The 19,807-nt window shown below is 35.7% G+C and overlaps 1 protein-coding gene across 1 annotated transcript; it reads right to left on the bottom strand.

Annotated features, from left to right (window-relative positions):
* Positions 1 to 10,416: 10,416 nt before the first annotated feature.
* Positions 10,417 to 12,416, bottom strand: LOC131634014 (protein YSC84-like). The gene is made up of 4 exons (XM_058904680.1): positions 11,685 to 12,416; positions 11,403 to 11,603; positions 10,944 to 11,139; positions 10,417 to 10,722 (listed from the first exon to the last, which is right to left on the bottom strand). Exons 1-4 carry the CDS (start codon positions 12,357 to 12,359, stop codon positions 10,538 to 10,540), a joined length of 1,257 nt encoding a protein of 418 aa, XP_058760663.1. The 5' UTR covers positions 12,360 to 12,416; the 3' UTR covers positions 10,417 to 10,537.
* Positions 12,417 to 19,807: the final 7,391 nt, after the last annotated feature.

Raw genomic sequence — 19,807 nt, 5'->3', positions numbered from 1 at the left:
GCAGAAAGGGCATTCCTAGAATACAATTTTAACACTTTTTCATTGAACTACCAAGAATTTTATATCTCTCATCCTAGTGTCTCATCCTTCACCGAGTGTGACCAAAAGCTCTATGAAGCCCCATGGACGGGTTAATGTGTCGTTGAAAGCCTGTAGTTCGGAATTCGTATAATGTTATGGATTTTTGTATCCAGTCATAGATTTTCAAAGAGATGGGTGGTATACATGATATCATGCGATCTTCCTCTGTCAAAGAAGATTCTTGGAACGTCAAAATTTACCATTGTTGCTGTTATAACCAGAGGAAAATCTCATTTGAAATCCCATATGTATTCTCACTATCTTTGAGTCCGGGATATGTCTTTGTCGCTTTTCTTCGAAATTCATTTTCTCTTTCTTATTGACCACCATCATCTCAACGATCTTTCTCTTGACCTTCCCCCTAGATGGAGTCTTTGGATGGGGAAAACCTATAGTGATGACAGTGACAAAGCTTTATCCTGCTGTGATAGAGGCTATAAATTGGTGTTTCCCTCTATGGTCCTCTTCTCTTGTCACTACTATATTTTCCTCCTTTAAGCTTTGTCATGACCTCAATCTTTTTCTTCGAGGATATCTTCTCTTAACGAATAGAACATTTCTTTCAGGGTGAACCCCTCTAAGTGTCCCAACCTAACCTTCCTTTCTTTATCAACTCTTCAATGGCGTCCTTTAGGTGCATGCACTTGTTTGTGTAATGCTCATGGCTTTTGTGAAAGCTACAAAATATTGTCTTATCTATTATGGCTAATTCTTTCATAGGGTGAGTGTAAAGCCCCGTTTTTATCGTATTTATTTTATATTTAAAAATAAGTGATGTGATATGATGTGTGTGTTACGATGTGGATTATGGGGTAGAAACCTTAGAATAAGGTATTTGTGATGAGAAATTGAGAATAAAAGTGGATGTGTAAATATTAGAATATTAGTAGAATTGTTGTTGTTATTATTATTTTAATAGTAACAATAATATGGTTCGTAAATAAATAAATTAGATTTAATTAAATAATAAAAAGAGTAAGGAAGGGTAAATTGAGATTATCATATTAGGGGTCTAAGGACTTATATTAGAAAAACAAGAGAGAGAATACAATTGTATCGATCGTGAAACCAGAGAAAGAGAGAATGAGGAAAAAGGGAGAACACGAAGGTTAGGGCAAGGAGATTACATAGAGAACCAAGAACACTAAGGTAAGGGTGGGATTATAACACTATAAGAGATTATATGATGATGGTTTATGGTAGAGATAGGACTCATAATTTTGTGTTCATGTTTTATGTGAATTTGGATTTTTGTGTGCATGTGATGTTATGATATTGATGATGAATGATGTGTGAATCCTTTGTAATTTGATGAATTTGTTGTGAAATCGATGAGTATGATGATGGGGCAATGTTTATGCCCAAATTTGTGTAGAATAGAGAACTTTTTTGGTGTTAAAATTATGGTATAATAGTAGGGATGTAGTGATATGCATGTTAGATTTTGTTGTAGGTTGTTTTGATTTAATCCATTGAAATTGGCTATAATCGATGAAATTGATGCTTTAGGAATACATGGTTATGTATGTGTTAGAAATTTTAAGAAATGGTGCATTTTAATGTGTTTCAAAACTGGATTTTTGGGTGTAGAAGATGAAATACCGTAGAAGGAAAAAGTTGCAGATTTTTTCACTATCATAGTGTGGAAATCAATTTACCACTGTGGGAAATTGATTTCCTGAACAAAAAATACTTTTTTTGCCACTGGACTGTTGAAAATTGATTTACCCCAGTGGAAATCCATTTCCTGAGATGAAAACACGTATTTTTGCTACTGAACTATTGGAAAGCGATTTACCACTGTGGGAAATCCATTTTCTGAGCGAAATTCTGAAAAATTCTAAAACTTGAAAAATCCATAAGTTTTGACTCGGGTGTCCGATTGATGCGTCGTTCGAAGCGTTGGAAAGCTAACACAATGAACTATACCATGGTAGAATAAAATTATTCATAAGGTGTAGACTCATATTATTTGTATTAGCATTGAGTAATCAGACAATGTAGTGATAACATAGTAAGTATGCTCTTTGTTATGACTTGACATAACTGTGTCATGATATAACTTGATATGTGTTTTCCTTATGACGATACGATATCATTGAGATGATGATGTGTATTATCCTTTTGATGAGATAATGATACCTTGGGGTGAATTAACAATAAGTATTCTTTTATTAAGGAATTGAGTTAACCGTGTTTTGATGTAACTTGACTTGTGCACCATGATGTTTGATGTTATTATGATGATATATGTATGTATTAAACATGCGATGAGGAATGATTAATATGATGAATTGACGTTGTTATGATGATAGAATTGATGGGATTTCTTGATGTAATGATGTAATGATGTTATGATGATGTGTAAATAAGTGATGTGTAAGACGTGGCATGTGTTGGTATATTCTATTGATGTGTGTCGTGTTGTTACATGAGTCGGTTACATGATAGTGTTGCATGCATTTCATAGTGATGTAACCCTTGTGGAAAAAGCGATGTGGCCTTTTATGGCAAAGCGATGATGCCTATTATAACAAAAGTGATGTGTTATGGTACCAGATGCATGTAGTCAAAGAAGTCGGTCTCATTGCATTTTGTGATGTTGTAGATTAATGAGATTTAATTGTATGATCGTGATGTTTGATTGTTGAAACTGCAATGTGGATTTATGAGATGCATGAAGTATGAATATATAATTATGTATGTCATACTTTATCTGCTCATTATCATATTTTTGTTTATATTGTTATGATATCTCACCCCTTTTGTTTGAATGTTACCTCTACATGGGTAACACGCAGGTGACAAAGATTAGAGTTGCTTGAGGTATGGAGTTGCGCCTAGTATTGTGTATATTGAGTCGGGTCTTGCTCTGATACGTAACACGAGGGATGAACGCTTATTTTGTTACTATATTATGAATTGTTTTTGAAAGATTGTTAGAGCATTATAGACTCTCTTTTATTTTTTATGATGTTGGTTTTATTAGTTGTTAAGATGATGACTGATACGTTTGAATTGTCTCCGTCGCATTAATAAAATGAAGTTGAACACCATGATGATTGCGATGTCGGTTCATCCGGAAAAGTGTATTATCTATTCATTTGTTAAATTTTTGAGCAAATTGTTTGATGTTGAATATATAGCATCCTATTTGACATTGATTTAGAATTTTAATTACTCTGATTTTTATTTAATTATCATTGGAGAAAATAGAGTGTTACAGTGAGGCTTACTCACCCTGGCTTCCTTAAAGTTGGTGTTTATGCAATCTTGAAAAATATTTTCCTTCAATATATTGAGGGGTGTGTAGGATGAAAATATGGATTTAGGGCCCCGGTAGGTGTCCTCGTCTAAGTAATTAATGCTCACAGCTCTTATGAAAACCACATAATCTTTTCTTATATGTTCTAGTTGATTCTTTCATAGGATGAGGCTTGCTTCCCCAAGCTTCCTTGAAGTCGATGTTGGTACATTCTTGCAAAATCTTTTCCCTCATCATATTAAGTGGTGTGTAGGATGAAAATATAGATCGGGGTATGCGTTCAAGTCCCTTTCTTCATGATGCACATTAGAATCTTCTTCAGTTGGGCGATTATTTGTTGAGTTCCTTGGTCCTATATTCCTTCCCACCTCTTATTGTATTTTAAGAGGACCCTATCCACCCCTTATGCTATGAGATTTTTGTTCATAGTTAATATACGTTTGGACCTTGGTAAGAAGGTCGCTCATACTTCTAGCGTCTTCCAACCCTAGCTTTTCTTGAAACATACGATTTTTGCTTAACCACTTTTCAAAGATCTAACACTTCAGTCTGTCATTTAATCTCCCCGCATCGACGACTACCTTAGTAAATTGGTTGATATATTCTCGCAGTGTTTCTTTTTTTTTCGTTGGATTTCGTTGAGGAGGACTATTGTCTTGGGATTCCGTTTCCAATTCGTAAATTGAGTTGTAAAAATGTCACAATTTATTTTAGTATTCGATATAACAATCGGGCAAAATTTTAAACCATCTCATGGCTGCCCCCTTGAGGGTCATGACAAATAAGTTGCACTTCATTACACTCCTAGCGTCATGGTAGTCAAGCATGGTGTATACGTGTTCAACATATTCATTTGGATCACTGGTTTCATAATATCTATCCAACATTAGTGGTTTTTGAAGGGATTTTGGAATCAGATGTCAATGATGTAGCTAGTGAGCAGATTTCTCATGTTGTCAGGGGATTGGTATTCGAAGTTCTATTCGTTCCTTCCGTGAGGCTGGTGCGACGAGGATCTCTGATGGTGGAAAATTTCTAGAGGATTATGACTTCCGAATCTACCCCTAGAGTCATTAGGAAAAGAGTGGTTATCTAGATACAAATGATGTTTGTGCAATCTCAGGTTTCCCGATTTTGAGAGATGGCATCATTGAGAACCACTTAAGGCACTGATTTGCAATTAATATGAGGTGCTGCTTCTCGTGGTGAGTGACCTCGAGGAAACAGATTTTGTAGATTCTCTTTTACTCTAAGGAGTCTTTCAAGCAAGAGGTGTGCATTTTTCTACTGCACCGAAAATTATAAATGCTAGTAAGCAATTTTTTCTCTCTTTGCATACCTAGACTGGTCTGGAGTTGTTGGAGACTTTGGAGTATTCTTGCTTCAGGAATTTACGCTTGAAGTGGAGGTTGTTTGAAGGTTTTACCTGGTAGTAGTCGCTGGAGAGGTTGGAAGATTGGCAAGATTTGAAAAGTGCTCTAACCGATTGGGGGTTTGAAGCCTAAGAGGATGAGACGGTTGGAGAAATTACAAGGACTAGATCGGCTTCTCCTAGTGGATGAGGCAAAACTTCTCTTGTGGGAGCAAGAACAGGTGTTGCCACTTCAAATATGACGTTGGCATTACAATGAACGGTTATCCGAGCTGACTTAGACGCTACCATCACCAATATAAAGTTAATCAAGTATTAGAATGAAATATCAATCAGTTGCGGTGGTACAATAATTACAATATGATGGATTTTTGTGAAAATTCATGATAATTAGAAGTTGATTCTCACTAAAAACGCCATTTTTTTGTAGCAGAATAAGAGATCGACGATGCGGTAGAGAGAAGCTTCTCTGGTATAGTGGTATGAGCCCCTCCTGTACGATAGAGCAGAGGTGGGTCTGCAAGGTTAGTTATCCAACACCCAAGTTAGTGAGGTCAACATAAATAAAGAAAATTTCTTCACCCACCTCCTAACCTTCCTGCCCACCCCTGGTGAATTTACAACACTACCCCTTGTTTCGGAAGTTCATTTCCGAAAAGGTACTTTTTTTTGAAAAAAAGGTGTTTTCGGAAATGTATCTCCGAAAATGTGTTTTTTTTAATATAAAATATTGATTTCAGAGATGCATCTCCGAAATAAAGTTACATTTTTAGAAAATGTGGTGTTTCGGAAGTTCATCTCCGAACGCACCCCCCTTGGAGAAATTCGGAAATGAACTTCCGAATTTATGTCTGGACAGAAGAAAAATGGAAACAACAACGATTCGCTTTATTTAATCGGGTGAAGATTACAACGATAATATTACTGAAAATTAAAGTTACATATTGTTGAACACGGGTAGGTGGGGATGAGTCAACATTTTGATTACGTCGTCCTCCGATCTTTGAAGTTTCGCGTCCAACTCGATCGGGCCTTTCGAAGAAAATCGGTCGAACGTTGTCCACAAAACCGCTAAATCTTCGTCGTTCTTGATCTCAAAAGGTGTGAACTTAATGCCTCCCTCTTCGTTAAGCGATGGTGAGCGGTACTCGAGCTTGACAACCTTTCGATTCTCGGGATAACGCAAAAGCGTGTTGAGCGACGGTATCAACTCCACAAACGGCGTGTCGCGTGAGAAGCGAAATTGGAACGGCATCGGGTAGCCGGTTTCAAAGTAGACGAATGCTAGGTGGGGGTAGGTTTGTGTCATTTGTGTTTTGTGGTGTGAAGAGGATGAAGAAGAGTGTGTGGTATTTATAGACTTATTGGAGCATTGATGGCCCAACAAATCTTATCCTGCATCAGGGGACATTTCGGAAATGAACTTCCGAAAATAGGCTCCAGACATGTATATTTCGGAAGTTCATTTCCGAATTATGCAGAAACAGACTTAAATTTTACATTTTGTTGATTGCTTAGTGTGTTGTGTAAATTGAACAAATGGAATTCAAAATAGACATAAATTACACAAAGATGACATAAAACATACTTATATTATATATGTATTGAATCGGTCCGATTTTACATGATAAACAACAATACATACAAAAAATGATCGTTACAAACAAAAACGATCCGGAACGAACTAAAATTCACCGAACCAATCGGTGGATCCTAAGTCCAAAATAGGCACGTTCTTCGACCGCTCTCTATTTTGCTCGCGCTCTTTGCTCATCATTTCTTCAAACTCCGCCATCCTCGAAACGAACGGATCCGGCCAAGTCTCCGCCTCATTTGAACGATGTGCCGTCCATTGACAAGAAGTAGCCGGTATAGGACAACCCGGTTTCAAAAACACTTGAACGAAGTGCCGCGATCGTAGATACCCGATGCATATGATGTGGCCCGACGCGTCCAACGGCGGTCTACTATGAAGTGGAAAGAAAGTCTCACTTAGTCCAAACCTCGTCAAATCGATACACACCATATCATACGCACTTGCTATTAGATGGCCCATATCGGGGAATGACATCCACTTCGAAACCGGAGCGATACCGGTAAGTGATGGAACAAGTGCATCATGAATTTTTGCAAACTTTTCTTGATTTTCATATAGTCGGCCGTAAATGTCCCGATACGAAGTCAACTCCGCAATGAGTTCCCGTCGGACTAAAGTGTGATTATTTTCCCCTTTACCGAGCAAACCCGCAACGGCCCGATATCCACAATTGCCGTCGCCTCCAACATCAACGATGTTATCGATATATTTGTGCATAAAAAGTGGCATCTCATCAATGTAGACAATTGGTGATTTTTTGATCGGCGGTGTACGAGGTGGCTTCGAAATACGGGCTCCTTTGTTACCACTACACTTAGACTTCGGTGTCTCATGAATTTCCGGGAACGATGCATCAACATGTTCAAAGTAGGAAGGAGATTGTTTTGTTGACGTGTCATCTTGTGTAATTTTGGACTTTTTCGGTGCACCTTTCTTTTTAACCGGTTGAGATGGCGGTTTCAAATCGGTGGTCTCCGGAAATGCGATCTTTCGCAATTGTTCTTTTATGTGCATTTTTGTTGTGTCGTCCGCTTTAGCAAACTTCTCCATTATCACTTCCAACTCGTCGGAGATGGTGATTTTGGAGTCATTTTCTTTCGGCGGGTCAAAATCATCAAAACGAAGTTTCTTCCAATGGTCGGCTACCTCATCCATGCGTATGGGTGAATTCAAATTTTTCTTTTTTGCAAGTATACAAGCACACGGAAGGCCGTATGTAGTTCTAATGGTGCACCCACATAATGAACTATCCATCCCCGTGGTCTCCGACCGCTTAGCTTCATGAAACAAAAAATTCAAACCCGTTCGAGATATGTTGTAAATCAATTGGGAGAATAGAATTTGGCCCTTATACCGGTGTTCCATAACCGTCTTGCTCCGACCGAACAATGTTTGAATTTCATTGTGTTGATTTTCAAGCATTTGGTTCACGGTGTCTCATCCGCGACACAAATCTCCCTTGCTATCACCCAACCACCTCTTGAAGACCGCATGTGCGGATTCAACTCGGTTAGTCGTGATGCAACCAAGATGTCTAACCCGATTTGTCCAAGCGCACACGACTTTTTCTCTAACTTTGTCAAGAATGGTGGATTCGACGTAATGACAAAAAGTCTTAATGGAACCACACAAAGACCTAAAGTGTACCAATTTCTCGGTATAATCCTCTTCGGAGTATGCATCCAAAATTCCCCTCCATGCCGCCATTATCCTATCAACCACAACACCGGCTTTGACAACTTTACCATTTTCATCCGGCCTATCTTTTGTCCCAACCGCGGGTTTCAACTTGCTTCTCACGTTGCAAGTTATGTGATACCGGCAAAGTAAAGCGGTAGATGTCGGGAAGACGGTATCGACCGCATTCATCAAAGCATTGTCCCGATCGGTGACAATGACGTTTGGCATAACCTTTTGATCAACTAACAAAGACTTGCAATTTCCCAAGGCCCACGTAAAGTTGTCTTCTTTTTCACACTCCAAAAAAGCAAACCCCACCGAATAAGTCTTGTCCGTCGAGGTCACACCGACGATCTCTAGAAGAGGAAGCCTATATTTGTTTGTCTTGTACGTCGAATCCATGACTAGAACGGTTGGAAATGTGTTGAATAATTTGATACTTTCGGGATGAGTCCAAAAAATATCACGCACCGTAACTTTATCCTCGGAGGTTCGGAAGCTTGAAACATATTTGTTATCGTCTAGTAGTTTCAAAAGTTGTTGCATTTCCGACCGAGGGCCCATATTCAATACTTTGAGATTGTGCCGTTCATTGTAAACTTGCTTGATATTTGAAACGCTATCCGGATTCTTACGCTTCAAATCGGCAAGTATGTTGCGAGGCGCCACTTTGACTATCGTTAGGTCCGATATCACATTCCTCTCTTCGCGGGACAAACGACACGCCATTGGATGCCCGTGTAACTTGACATCCAAGGCATGATTATGAATTCCACAAATTACGGTTAACCGCCACAAATCATCAACCCTCCGAGTAGCACGCAACTTAAACGGACACCCGCACTTCCTCGATCCCGTGTCCTCGTGTTTTAGCACCCGGTTTGATTGTACATAACTACCACCCCGTTCGCAATTCAAAACAACGAAAGCTTTCCGCCTACTATTTCCGTTGTCCGACCTTAAAATAACAATTCCAAATCCATGTTTGTGAGCTTCCTTCCGAACCCAATCAATCAATTGTTCGCGACTACCGAAGCTCCGATCATTTGTAAAATGTTGTCGAACATCGACCGCATCGATCATAGGAGTAACGTCAATAATCGGATCGTGATTAACGTTGACAATTTCCGGAACTATGCCTCCATCGTCTTGCACAATATTGTCCGGATGCACCATACCTAACAAATGAATAAATTAGCAAAATTGGCCAAAACTATTTTTTTTTTAAACTGCCAGGGCATATTTCGGAAGTTCATTTCCGAAATTTATTAGGTAATATATTTCGGAACTGAACTTCCGAACCATATCAGTTTTCAGCAAAAATTTATCAATCAATGTAGTGAAATAGGGGATGAAATGAGTGATGTTTACTTGAAATTAATGCTTTCTATGCTCCCTTTAACGTGATCAACGGTTTGAAACTTGATTTTAGGGCGAAAAATGGATGGAGATTGATTGGGTTTTAGAGATGGGTTTGAGAAGTTTTGGAGAAAAATGATGAAATAGTGAAGGAGGGAAATTTGTATATGCAGCAACAGTTTCGGAAATGAACTTCCGAAAATATGCACGGATTTTGAATTTTTTTGACTTCGGAAATGCACTTCCGAATTGTGGAAATTTTTTTAAAAAAAAAGCGCTTCGGAAGTTCATTTCCGAAGCAGGGGTATTTTGGGATTTTCGCTGGGGGTGACCCCCATAGGGAGGTGGCTAAAGAAATTTTCTAAATAAATGTACTTATTATGGAGCATTATGGAGCATGACATGTTTACATGTAATAGGAGGTTAATACCATTCTCGCTTGATCTGACTTGGGTTATGGGAGATCGTCTGATCAGATATGAAGGGGGTCATATGACAAATAACTCGTATCAAGTGTGAGGGCTTCTTGCAAGACTCCACCTATTTGCTACCCTTCAGCAAGGGTACCTTAGGTTGGGCCCTTGGAATTGGGTCTTGCTAGACCTTAGGCCGACTCAGAACAATAACCTAAAATCATGTTCCGTAACATATTCACATGATATGTAAATTGGTGTATATGTCACGTGCATCATGAAACGAAATGAAAGAAAATGAAGTATTTGTCCATGATCCATTTTAAGAGAAGTAAAGTTAAAGGATAAAAAAATTGAATTTTAAAATAGGGGATCAAAAAGTTAAAAATGCCTAAATATAGATAGATTAAAAGTGCATATAAACCTTAAATTTAAAAATTAAAGTGTTTTTCTTTTAGTATACTCCAAAATATAGTTTATTAGATAATAAAAAGTTCTTAATGTACTGAATAGTTGTATATAAGCAGCGCACCGGAAGCTCCACAAGCAGCTGTGGTAGAATGAGTGATAGCTGGTACAATGAATGATAGGTACGAATTTCACATAGAATTTGAAATGAATCACTATTCACTAACATAGAAGCCTCATACGATAATGACCCAGATAAAAGTAACAAACATTTTAAAAAAATGAAGTGTTAAAATGTGGCACATGTGTTGGTATCGAGTCAGTCTCAGACATCGTTCTAATGTGTCAGAATCAAATAGAAACTAACAGCATAAACTGGAATACAAATCTTGAAGAGAGGTGTACAATGGCTTGGCAGCCTCCGGCTTGTGCACCATCCCTAAAAGAATGTCAGATGTTGTGATTAAAGAACTGCCGTAAAAACGCAGATTGGTATCCATCCTGGTTGCAATTATATTTCCCTCCAATGACACTCCCACAAATGCACCTATCATTTGGGAACATTCAATGTTACTCATTCTTTGAAGCATCAATCAATAGAATAAAATCAAGATTGATCAATGTTGAAACCACTCAAGCAGATGAAAGCCATAGTATGAATATTGTTTATATGATGGTACAAAATAAACTAAACATGCTTATGTATTTCGATGAATCTTGCACAACAAATGTTCTTAACATTTGATCCAAAAGAAGATTCAGACATACCTTTACTGCAACTATAAGTATAACACATGGCAGAACCTCTGTCACCAGCACGAATATCGGCTTCAAGGACTCTTCCAATAGGCCCTGCAGCAGCACTACAACCAGCACCAATAGAAAAATGCATGCGACTGCAAAATGTCCTCACAGCCTTGATATCGCGTAGCACAATTATAAAGTCCATAAGTTCACCACCAATCTGTGTTAATCACAGAAATTATAACCATGTCATCAAGCAGGTGCCCACGCCTAACAGTTTCGATTTTATGATTTCTTTGAACTTATCTATTGACATAATTACTTATAAGACTATTTAGGAGAGCTTACGGAAAGAGCTTATGACATATCCCTAAATCATTTTCAGCTTATTGAAATAAGTTTTTCAGGATAACATATGAAAACAACTTATAATTCATAGGGGAACAACTTAAATATCATAGAAATCCTCATATGATTCCTTACCTGAGCACCCCATCCTAAACCTAGGGAGAATATTGCTGATGGTGCTGACCAAGATCCATCTGACCTTCTTGAAACAACCAAACCAGTACCAAGTTTGTATGCGAGCAATGCACCTGCTTTCGCAACGGTTAAGATTGCAAGCCCTTTCGCTTCGCTAAGAATGGCTAAAGGGATTGACCTCTCAGGATTGGATCTGGCTACCTACCAACACATACAAATGAAATAGTATAACAAGTAACTCATTCAATGCAAACTTAAATAAAGCATTAGAAAAGAAAAAACCTTGCAGTAGTTTCTCAAAGTATTAGATGATTTGTATATCTCATCCTCCATAGACAAACCAACAGGAAGATTAAGCCACCCTCTAGAACAAGTCCAATCCATTACATCATGCTTTGCAACCTGCACAGCATTACTAACAGTATTGATAAGAACCTCCTGCACAGGATAAAGCTTCTCATAGCAAGCATCACAAACCCTCTGCGGATTCCTTTCCCTAAACCCAACGGGCAACAAGGACTTCCCCTTTGTACACACCCGGCAGAAAATACCACCACAAAACCGGCAATGATGCCTTCCACGAGTAAGCGCGGTAAACAATGCACTACACTTCATACACCCGGCAGTAGAACTATCAGGTAGCCACTCCGGCGGTTCAGCTTCTAGAACCTCTTTATAGGCACCATAATCAATCCCAACCAGGGGAGGGGGAGCACTTGGCGTGTACACGGAAGAGTCAATGACAATATCACCATTCTCTCCAATATCAAGGAATAATACATCAGAACCACTAGACATTAACTGATTATCAGTGGTTTTCGATATTTTGTATAGTTGAGTCAAAATGGAAGTTGCCCCAACAAGCACGTTCTTCAAGCTAACATTAGAAGGCTTGTTTGTAAAAGAGGGTATGATACCAATTGAATGATCACTTGATTCACAACAACCATCAAACATGTTGAGTGCATCAGAAGATAACTCATGAAAATACTCTTTTTCATGATTTAAAATTCTGGCTTCACCACAATTATCTTTATAATTGATGTGATCATGATTATCAGAAACTTCCATATTTCAAACATTAAATAGCATGTAACAAATATAGCAAAGGGAATAGGAAAGATTAGAAAAACGAATTGAAGCTAAATTAAGAAGGCGTGAGGAGGAATATGGGTGAAGTTAGAAATTAGAATAGGGTTACCGTTCTATCAAAACCATGGAAATTCAAATGAACCCCAGAAAACTTGTTTTTTATATTCATTAAATCATTACTGTATATGGTTCATATATAATCCAAATACATTAATCAGTTAATGGATCTTAAATATAGTATAATTTTGTATAGGGAATGCTAACTTATGTTTTAGGGGCATTAATTAAAAAATTATTTTATAGAAATTTTGTATTGAAAAAAACAATTAAAATTTTAATTTTTTTTTTTATTTAAATTAATGCATAATTTTTAAAACAATATTTCTTCGTTTAGTTTTTAAACCCTGAGACACAAGTTAGTGTTACTTTTATTTTTTTATATTATGGGTTAAAGAAATAAAGTTATACTACCTCCCCATCATTAAAAAAAACATGAGTGATTTTAAAAAATAATTTAAATTTATAGATTTTAATAATAAAAATAGTAGTATTAAATAAAAAATCTTGTAGGGGCTGTTTGTGGTATTTTTAAAAATCTTGTAGTAAAAAATCTTGTAGTATTTTTAAAAATAGTGTTTATGGAAGATTAAAGCGCCGCCAAGGGCAAGACAATTGTTATGGAGAATTTGTAGGGGTTGTTTGCCGACGCGTTCTAGACTCCGAAGTCATCACGTCCAATGTCTGGCTACTTGTCAGTTGTGTAGTAATATTGAGGAAACTGAGTGGCATGTGTTTTTTGGGTGTTATTCCTCGTTCCAAAGTTGGGAAGCAGCAGGTTTGTCATCTATTATTGAGCCTCGTATTCATTCCTTTAATAGTGCGAAGAAGCTTATCTTTGATATTTGTAGTAAGGAAGATAGGAGGACAGCGGGGAGAGTTGCGGTTATGCTTTATGTGATTTGGAATAATCGTAATAATGTGATTTGGAATAATGAGCGGGAAGAGGGTACAAGATTGGGTGTGCAAGCTTACTTTAATTGGTGTGATTGGTATAATGCGCAAGAAGTTTCTATCGGAGATAGGGATATAGCCCATCAAGCGGGTTGGACACCACCGAGTGAAGGGATGGTCAAGTGCAATGTGGATGCAGGTTTCAATAAGCATTTGGGAACTTCAAATAGGGGTTGGTGCATCAGAGATTCTCTTGGCAGATTCATCGTGGCAGGTGTAAATTGGGACATTGGTTTTCTCTCAGTCATTGAAGCGGAAGCTCTAGCTTTAAAAGAGGCTATTCATGTAGCTATAGCTTTGCAGCTCAACTATGTGACGTTCGAAAGTGATTCTCAAAGGGTCATCCAAGTTGTTCAACACAATCATTATTACATGTATTAAGACTTTGTTAGTTAATTTTCCCAACTTTGAGGTTAAGTTTATTAATCGCCAAGCGGATTCGATTGCCCATACTCTTGCTAAGGCGGTCAATTCTTGGGCTAGGCGTAGTGTGTTTAATATTATTCCTCCTTGTATTGTTCAGCAATTGCTATTGGAAATGAATTAAGTTTATTTTGATCCAAAAAAAATCTTTATTAAGGGACAGTTTAGCCTGACTTTTTGTTGACTTATCTTCTACTTTAAAGGAGAAGTTGGGTCAAACAATATTTAGAAAAAATTTCTTATAAAAAAGCGACTTTTATTTTAAGAATAAAAATATAATTGAAGAAGCTTTTACTAAAGCTGTTGAAAGTAACTTTATAATAACTTTAAAATAAATTATTTTTTAATTCTTCACTCCAACATACATTATCATAATTCTTCCCATTTTACTTTATTTTATCTAATTAAAAAAAAAATTCATTCATGTGCCAACATTATTTTTACATATTTTCAAATATTTATAAAAAATATTCGTTTAATTTTCTTAACATATTTCATATCTTTTAGTAATATAGTAGTATTTTATTCTAATTTGTATCCATTTGTTTGTAAAACATTTATATATATATATATATATATATATATATATATATATATATATATATATATATATATATATATATATATATATATATATATATATATATATATATATATATAATATTTTATTATTTTTAAAATTATGAATATAACTCCGTAATTTCACTCAATATTTTAGATCTAACATTGTACTAACTTTGGAGGAAAAATCAAATTTTATTATTTTCTCACTTTTATATTATTTCATCTATATATTAAATAAAATATTTTCATATATATATATATATATATATATATATATATATATATATATATATATATATATATATATATATATATATATATATATATATATATATATATATATATATCAAACAATTTAGTTTAAAATTATTTTTAAAGTTGGAAAATAATAAATATTATCAAACAACTTTAACTTTATTTATAAAGCTCTTATTTTTAACTCAAGCTTAAAAGTAACTTTTACAACTGAAAAAAAATTCGGCCAAACGTTACCTAAAAATACATTATTTAAACTTTCGTATCCAAGTCGAATTCATTTTCTATAATAATAAATTACACTCAATCAAATAATAAATTATTTGAACTTTTCACTAGTCACTTCCAACCACTAAGGCTCTATTAGTAAAAATAATTGATAGCATGTAGTAGATAATTGATAGTTTATAGTTGATTGATAACGTATGGTTGATGAATGATAGCTAATAAATTAAATTGAGTGCTTGATAAATTAGCATTATACTAGTTGATAAATGTGAAATAAAATAAAAGATATCCTTAATTATGAAACACTACTACAAAACGCATATACAACAACGCCATGCTTACCACAGTTCAGTCCTACATCTTGGTGACATCGTTAAACTAAGGCGTTACAATTTTTGTGTTTTTTGATTAAAAATATTTAGTATATAACAACGGTTAAAGAGGCAACTATGGTGATACAATCAAGGTTTCATGGGTTCAAACCTCAGCGCTGAAGGTGTGAAAAACACTAGAAATGGGGGATTTGAAAAGGGTTTTTAAAACACAAAGCTTTTTATAAAAACATTTCTCCTTTCCTTAAAACAATAAGTTTTTACCTATTGATAATAACTAAAGATGCAGAAAGGAAAGAACAGGTTATTTTATACTGGTTCACTTGAGAAACCCTCAAGCTAGTCCAGTCCACCCTTCCGAGGTTATTTTTCCTCTCTCAATCGAGGACTTAATCCACTATAATCGAACCGATTACAATCACATGGGAAACAGCCGGTGACTAACGTTTGCACAGACAACCTCTGTGACTAACGACCTGCACAGGCAACCCCTGTGACTAATAACCTGCACAGGCAACCCCTGTGACTAATAACCTGCACAAGCAACAACTTGTGACTAACAATCTCTAAGACTCTCTAGTCCTAGACTTCTTAAGACAACTGACATTCACTCGGTCTCTCAATGAATGATCAAACAACCTTTGATCACGATTTTTTTACAGTATAAATGCTTCTACACAAGCAGAATGTAAACTTTCTTTTTCAAATCTAAGACTAAAAGAAAAATGAAGCTATTAACAATCTATACATAGTGCATTTTTTTGTTGAGGTTCAGCTTCTTCTTTGATTCTTCAAGCCCTTTTTATAGCCAATAAAATAATATAAACGTTAGAGGGAACATTATGAATCTTGCAGAATGTTGGCGGCTTACGTGTAGTGGGAGACAAGATAGTACGTAACGTCCGTCCTTTTTCTTGGAATGGAGCGAAACATTCGCATGTACCTTGTGCTCTGTACTACAGTATAACGTTAACTTTTTCTTCTTGAACTTTAGAATCCTTTTGTCTTCAGAAACTTGAGTCTTCAAATATTCAAGTCTTCAGAACCACGTCTTCAGAGTCTTTCAGCACTTGGTCTTCAGAACTGGTTTCTTCAGAACTTCTATCAGAGTGTTTACTTCATATGCTTCTGCTTCTGAAGTTGTTGCTACTGTTCAGCAGAACCTTGTAGCGCAGAAATATTACCTGATGACTTATGATGTTTTGGCCACGCCTTCTCATCAGAATCAAACTTGTTTGTTAAGTACTCAACAATAACAAATGTTAGTATAACAAAATTGTTCATGCACATTTGTTATCATCAAAACTCAGAGACGTATTGCAGAACCAAATCTTGTATTAACAAGTTCCCTCAAATATATTCTGATCGCGTTTGATTCGTTACAGAGTAGTTGATTATGAATATTACTATACTTTTAAGAGTTATGTTGTATCCCTTGGACATAGAAAAGTCAGTATATTAATAGAAGATTGGAAACAAATTCCAGTTAAAATCAAAGATAGCATATGGACATACGTTAAGGTAATACATTCTATAATTTTCATATATTCGATATCACTTCCTATAATTTCTAATACACATATATATTGACTTATATGTGGATGAGTTTTACGTTTATCGATAACTCAAAATTGGAAAAAAAAAATGGATCTCTTATGCCGATACTCGTTGGAAGGGAATTAAGGCACAACTCATGGCTGACTACATTAGGAAGCCTAAGACCAGTCTTGCTCGTCCATGGATAAGATATAGTTTTATATCGAAGAAGCAATGGAAAAAGTTTGCGAGGATACGTCATTCTGAGGAATTCAAGGTTAATGCTAGTCTTATTTATCCAATAATTATAAGCTAATTAGTTATAGATATTAATCATATATATTTTTCACTACATTAATAACAGGTTAAAAGCAAAGTAGGAATTAAAAAAAGCAAAAAACATGTATCCCCATAGATTGTCTCGTGGGGGTTACAGGAAACTTGAGAAAACAATCACGCTTGAAAAACAACCATAAACGGGATATGATCGCATCCCATCTCCATCGTCAATACATGAGAAATGGAAGATGGCTCGATTAAGACCAAATGGAGAGTACACCTTAGATGCTTCAAGAGTAGTTACTGGGAAAACTGGGAAAATTGTAAGTATGACTTGTTTTTCTTATGTTATTTGTTATTTAAGTGCTTTCGTAACAATATATGTAAGTTACTCATGCTGTGTAGGATAAGTTGGTTGAGGCGGCATGTGAAGGCACATTTAGTCCAGAACCACGACATGATATTCTAGTAGAAGCTATCGGAACAGATGAGCATGGTGGGCGTGTCAGTGGTTTTGGAGAAGTTGTCGGCATGAGGTTATTTTTTGGTTCAGTAAGAAAAATTACCGAAAGCCATGAATTTCTTGCACAAAGACCAAATATTGAGAATGTTGAGAAGCAGTTAGAAGAACAAAGGAGGATGTTAGAAGAGGAGAGGGAAAAACGGAAGAAAGATATGGAAAAGTTTGAAAAGTTGGAAAAGTTATATTGTGTATGAGCTTTATTTGAGATGTTAGTGTTTTATCGGAAATGTATGATACATATATTTTGCTTATTTTGTTTTATGTTCTAATTTAATATTATGATGGAGAGATAAAGTGAAAACATCGAGCAACGTACTAATGAAGATCATTATGTTGATGGTGATGATAATGATGAATAAACTCCAAGTAGAAGTGTTTTACGTCGTGCTAGCACCAAAGAAATTAATTTTTCAGCCCCTTCCCCCTCCATATAACTGCAATGAGTTAGTGCCCCCTATGGCAAATGAAATCACCATGTTATACTTGAGTGCTGCGGTGTTGAAAGAATCGCAACCTCTTCAGCTAGAACATTGTCCATGTCTGGAGTTCTTCTATTACAATCTTGAAGATGTAAGGGATTTTCTCTGTGGATATAAGTGGCTAGACGTAGGGATATTGCAAGTTTGGTGCACGTAAGTATCTAATTATTTATATACATGTCATTATAGAACATTATCATTTTTTATATTTCCTCCCTTAATTTTTTAATTTTTTGTAATCATTTAGGCACATTTACCGCGTTTGTATTGAGTTGAATAAATCAAGTACTTATGGAATCTTGGATCCATTTTTTATTCAATGTACAGGTAATGATCCAAAAGTCATTCAAGAGTACTTGAAAAGACGGTTAAATGATGAAAAAAAGATTGTTACTTAGCACCATTTCTCTATGAGTAAGTATTTTTGTAATTGATGTTTATGTATTCTATGTTTAGTTTTGTTTCAGCAAATACTAATTATATATATGCTCGTGTTTATGCAGTAGTCATTAGCAATTGGTCACCATATCATTTAGGATGAATATGATAACCACATTGTGTTCCTTATATTATAATCTCGAGAGGAAAATGAAAGATATTATTAATTGATAAGTGTGTGTTTATATGAAACTTTAAATTCATATTTTTATTTGACATTGTAATTAATTTATTGTGATGTGCTAATGACTTATTTTCTGTATTGATGTGAATATTAATTTTGACTTAAACATATCTTGTGTATGATATAAATAATAATTTTGCCTTTTGATGCACAATGTTAGCTAAAATACAGGTTCTTTTTTATGCTTTTTATGCATGGTTAACAAAAATACAAGTTGTTTTAAATTCTCTAATATGGTTTTAATAGATACAAATTAAAAATGGGAAAATTTTGAAAACTAGATAATTGCATTTTTAAAACAGAGGAAAATTTGACAGCGGTTATAACACCCTAACTATGGTTGTATATTGAATGTTGACCAGAATAATATAAATTACAAAATCTTGATGCTGAGAATCGAACCTGGGACAATTAGTTCTATCACAATGGTTAGATTAAATACCTGTTGTGATATCGCGTGCGCTTTCTAGAATACAACAACGGTCTCAGGACCGTAATTGTAAGTAACACATTTACGTTAACACTCTACATAATAACGCCTGAACCCGCGTGATTATATCTATTTTCCAGCCGTTGTTAAATGAGTTTTCTGTAGCAGTGAAATTAGTAGTTTTATTATATTTTATATAATATTACTAAATTAATATTTATTTGAAGAAAAAAAACATATTGTTCCATGGTGTAACCAGAAATAAAGGAAATTGCTAAAGCTACGGTGGAGTGAAGCTTCGTTAGTGATTCTAGGGACGAGCGCCTCGATCCAAAGGTTGTGATCGTGATGCTCGTGGAATCAGAGTTATGTATCTGGAATTTGTATCTTTAATATTTGGTCTAACATATCTAAGGGGTGCTTGCATGGTTAGCACTCCAACACCTAAGTCAGTTAGGGTTCAAGATAATCATGGTGAAAGTGGATATTAGGGATTGTGTACCTAAAAACCCTTTGAGAAGGTATTTATACCTTGGACTTGACAAAACGGGCAGGAGAATTAGGCCTTGCTTATTGGGCCTTTGGTTGACACGGAACAATTGCCCCCAAGACTCGCTGGGCACTTTTGATA

Source organism: Vicia villosa, unplaced genomic scaffold, assembly GCF_029867415.1.
Source record: "Vicia villosa cultivar HV-30 ecotype Madison, WI unplaced genomic scaffold, Vvil1.0 ctg.001205F_1_1, whole genome shotgun sequence".
NCBI classification, from domain to species: Eukaryota; Viridiplantae; Streptophyta; class Magnoliopsida; order Fabales; family Fabaceae; genus Vicia; species Vicia villosa.
The sequence above is the reverse complement of the archived record's forward strand: the minus strand, read 5'-3'. Positions and strand labels throughout refer to the sequence as shown.

Bases quoted from the DNA above. Each gene is read 5' to 3' on its own strand.
- LOC131634014 (XM_058904680.1), bottom strand. From the start codon at position 12,359: ATGTTTGATGGTTGTTGTGAATCAAGTGATCATTCAATTGGTATCATA. The intron at 11,604-11,684 runs GTTTTTTCTTTT...ATGTGTTGGTAG, and splicing joins CTTTGAGAAACTACTGCAAG to GTAGCCAGATCCAATCCTGA. The intron at 10,723-10,943 runs GTATGTCTGAAT...CCCAAATGATAG, and splicing joins TACTTATAGTTGCAGTAAAG to GTGCATTTGTGGGAGTGTCA.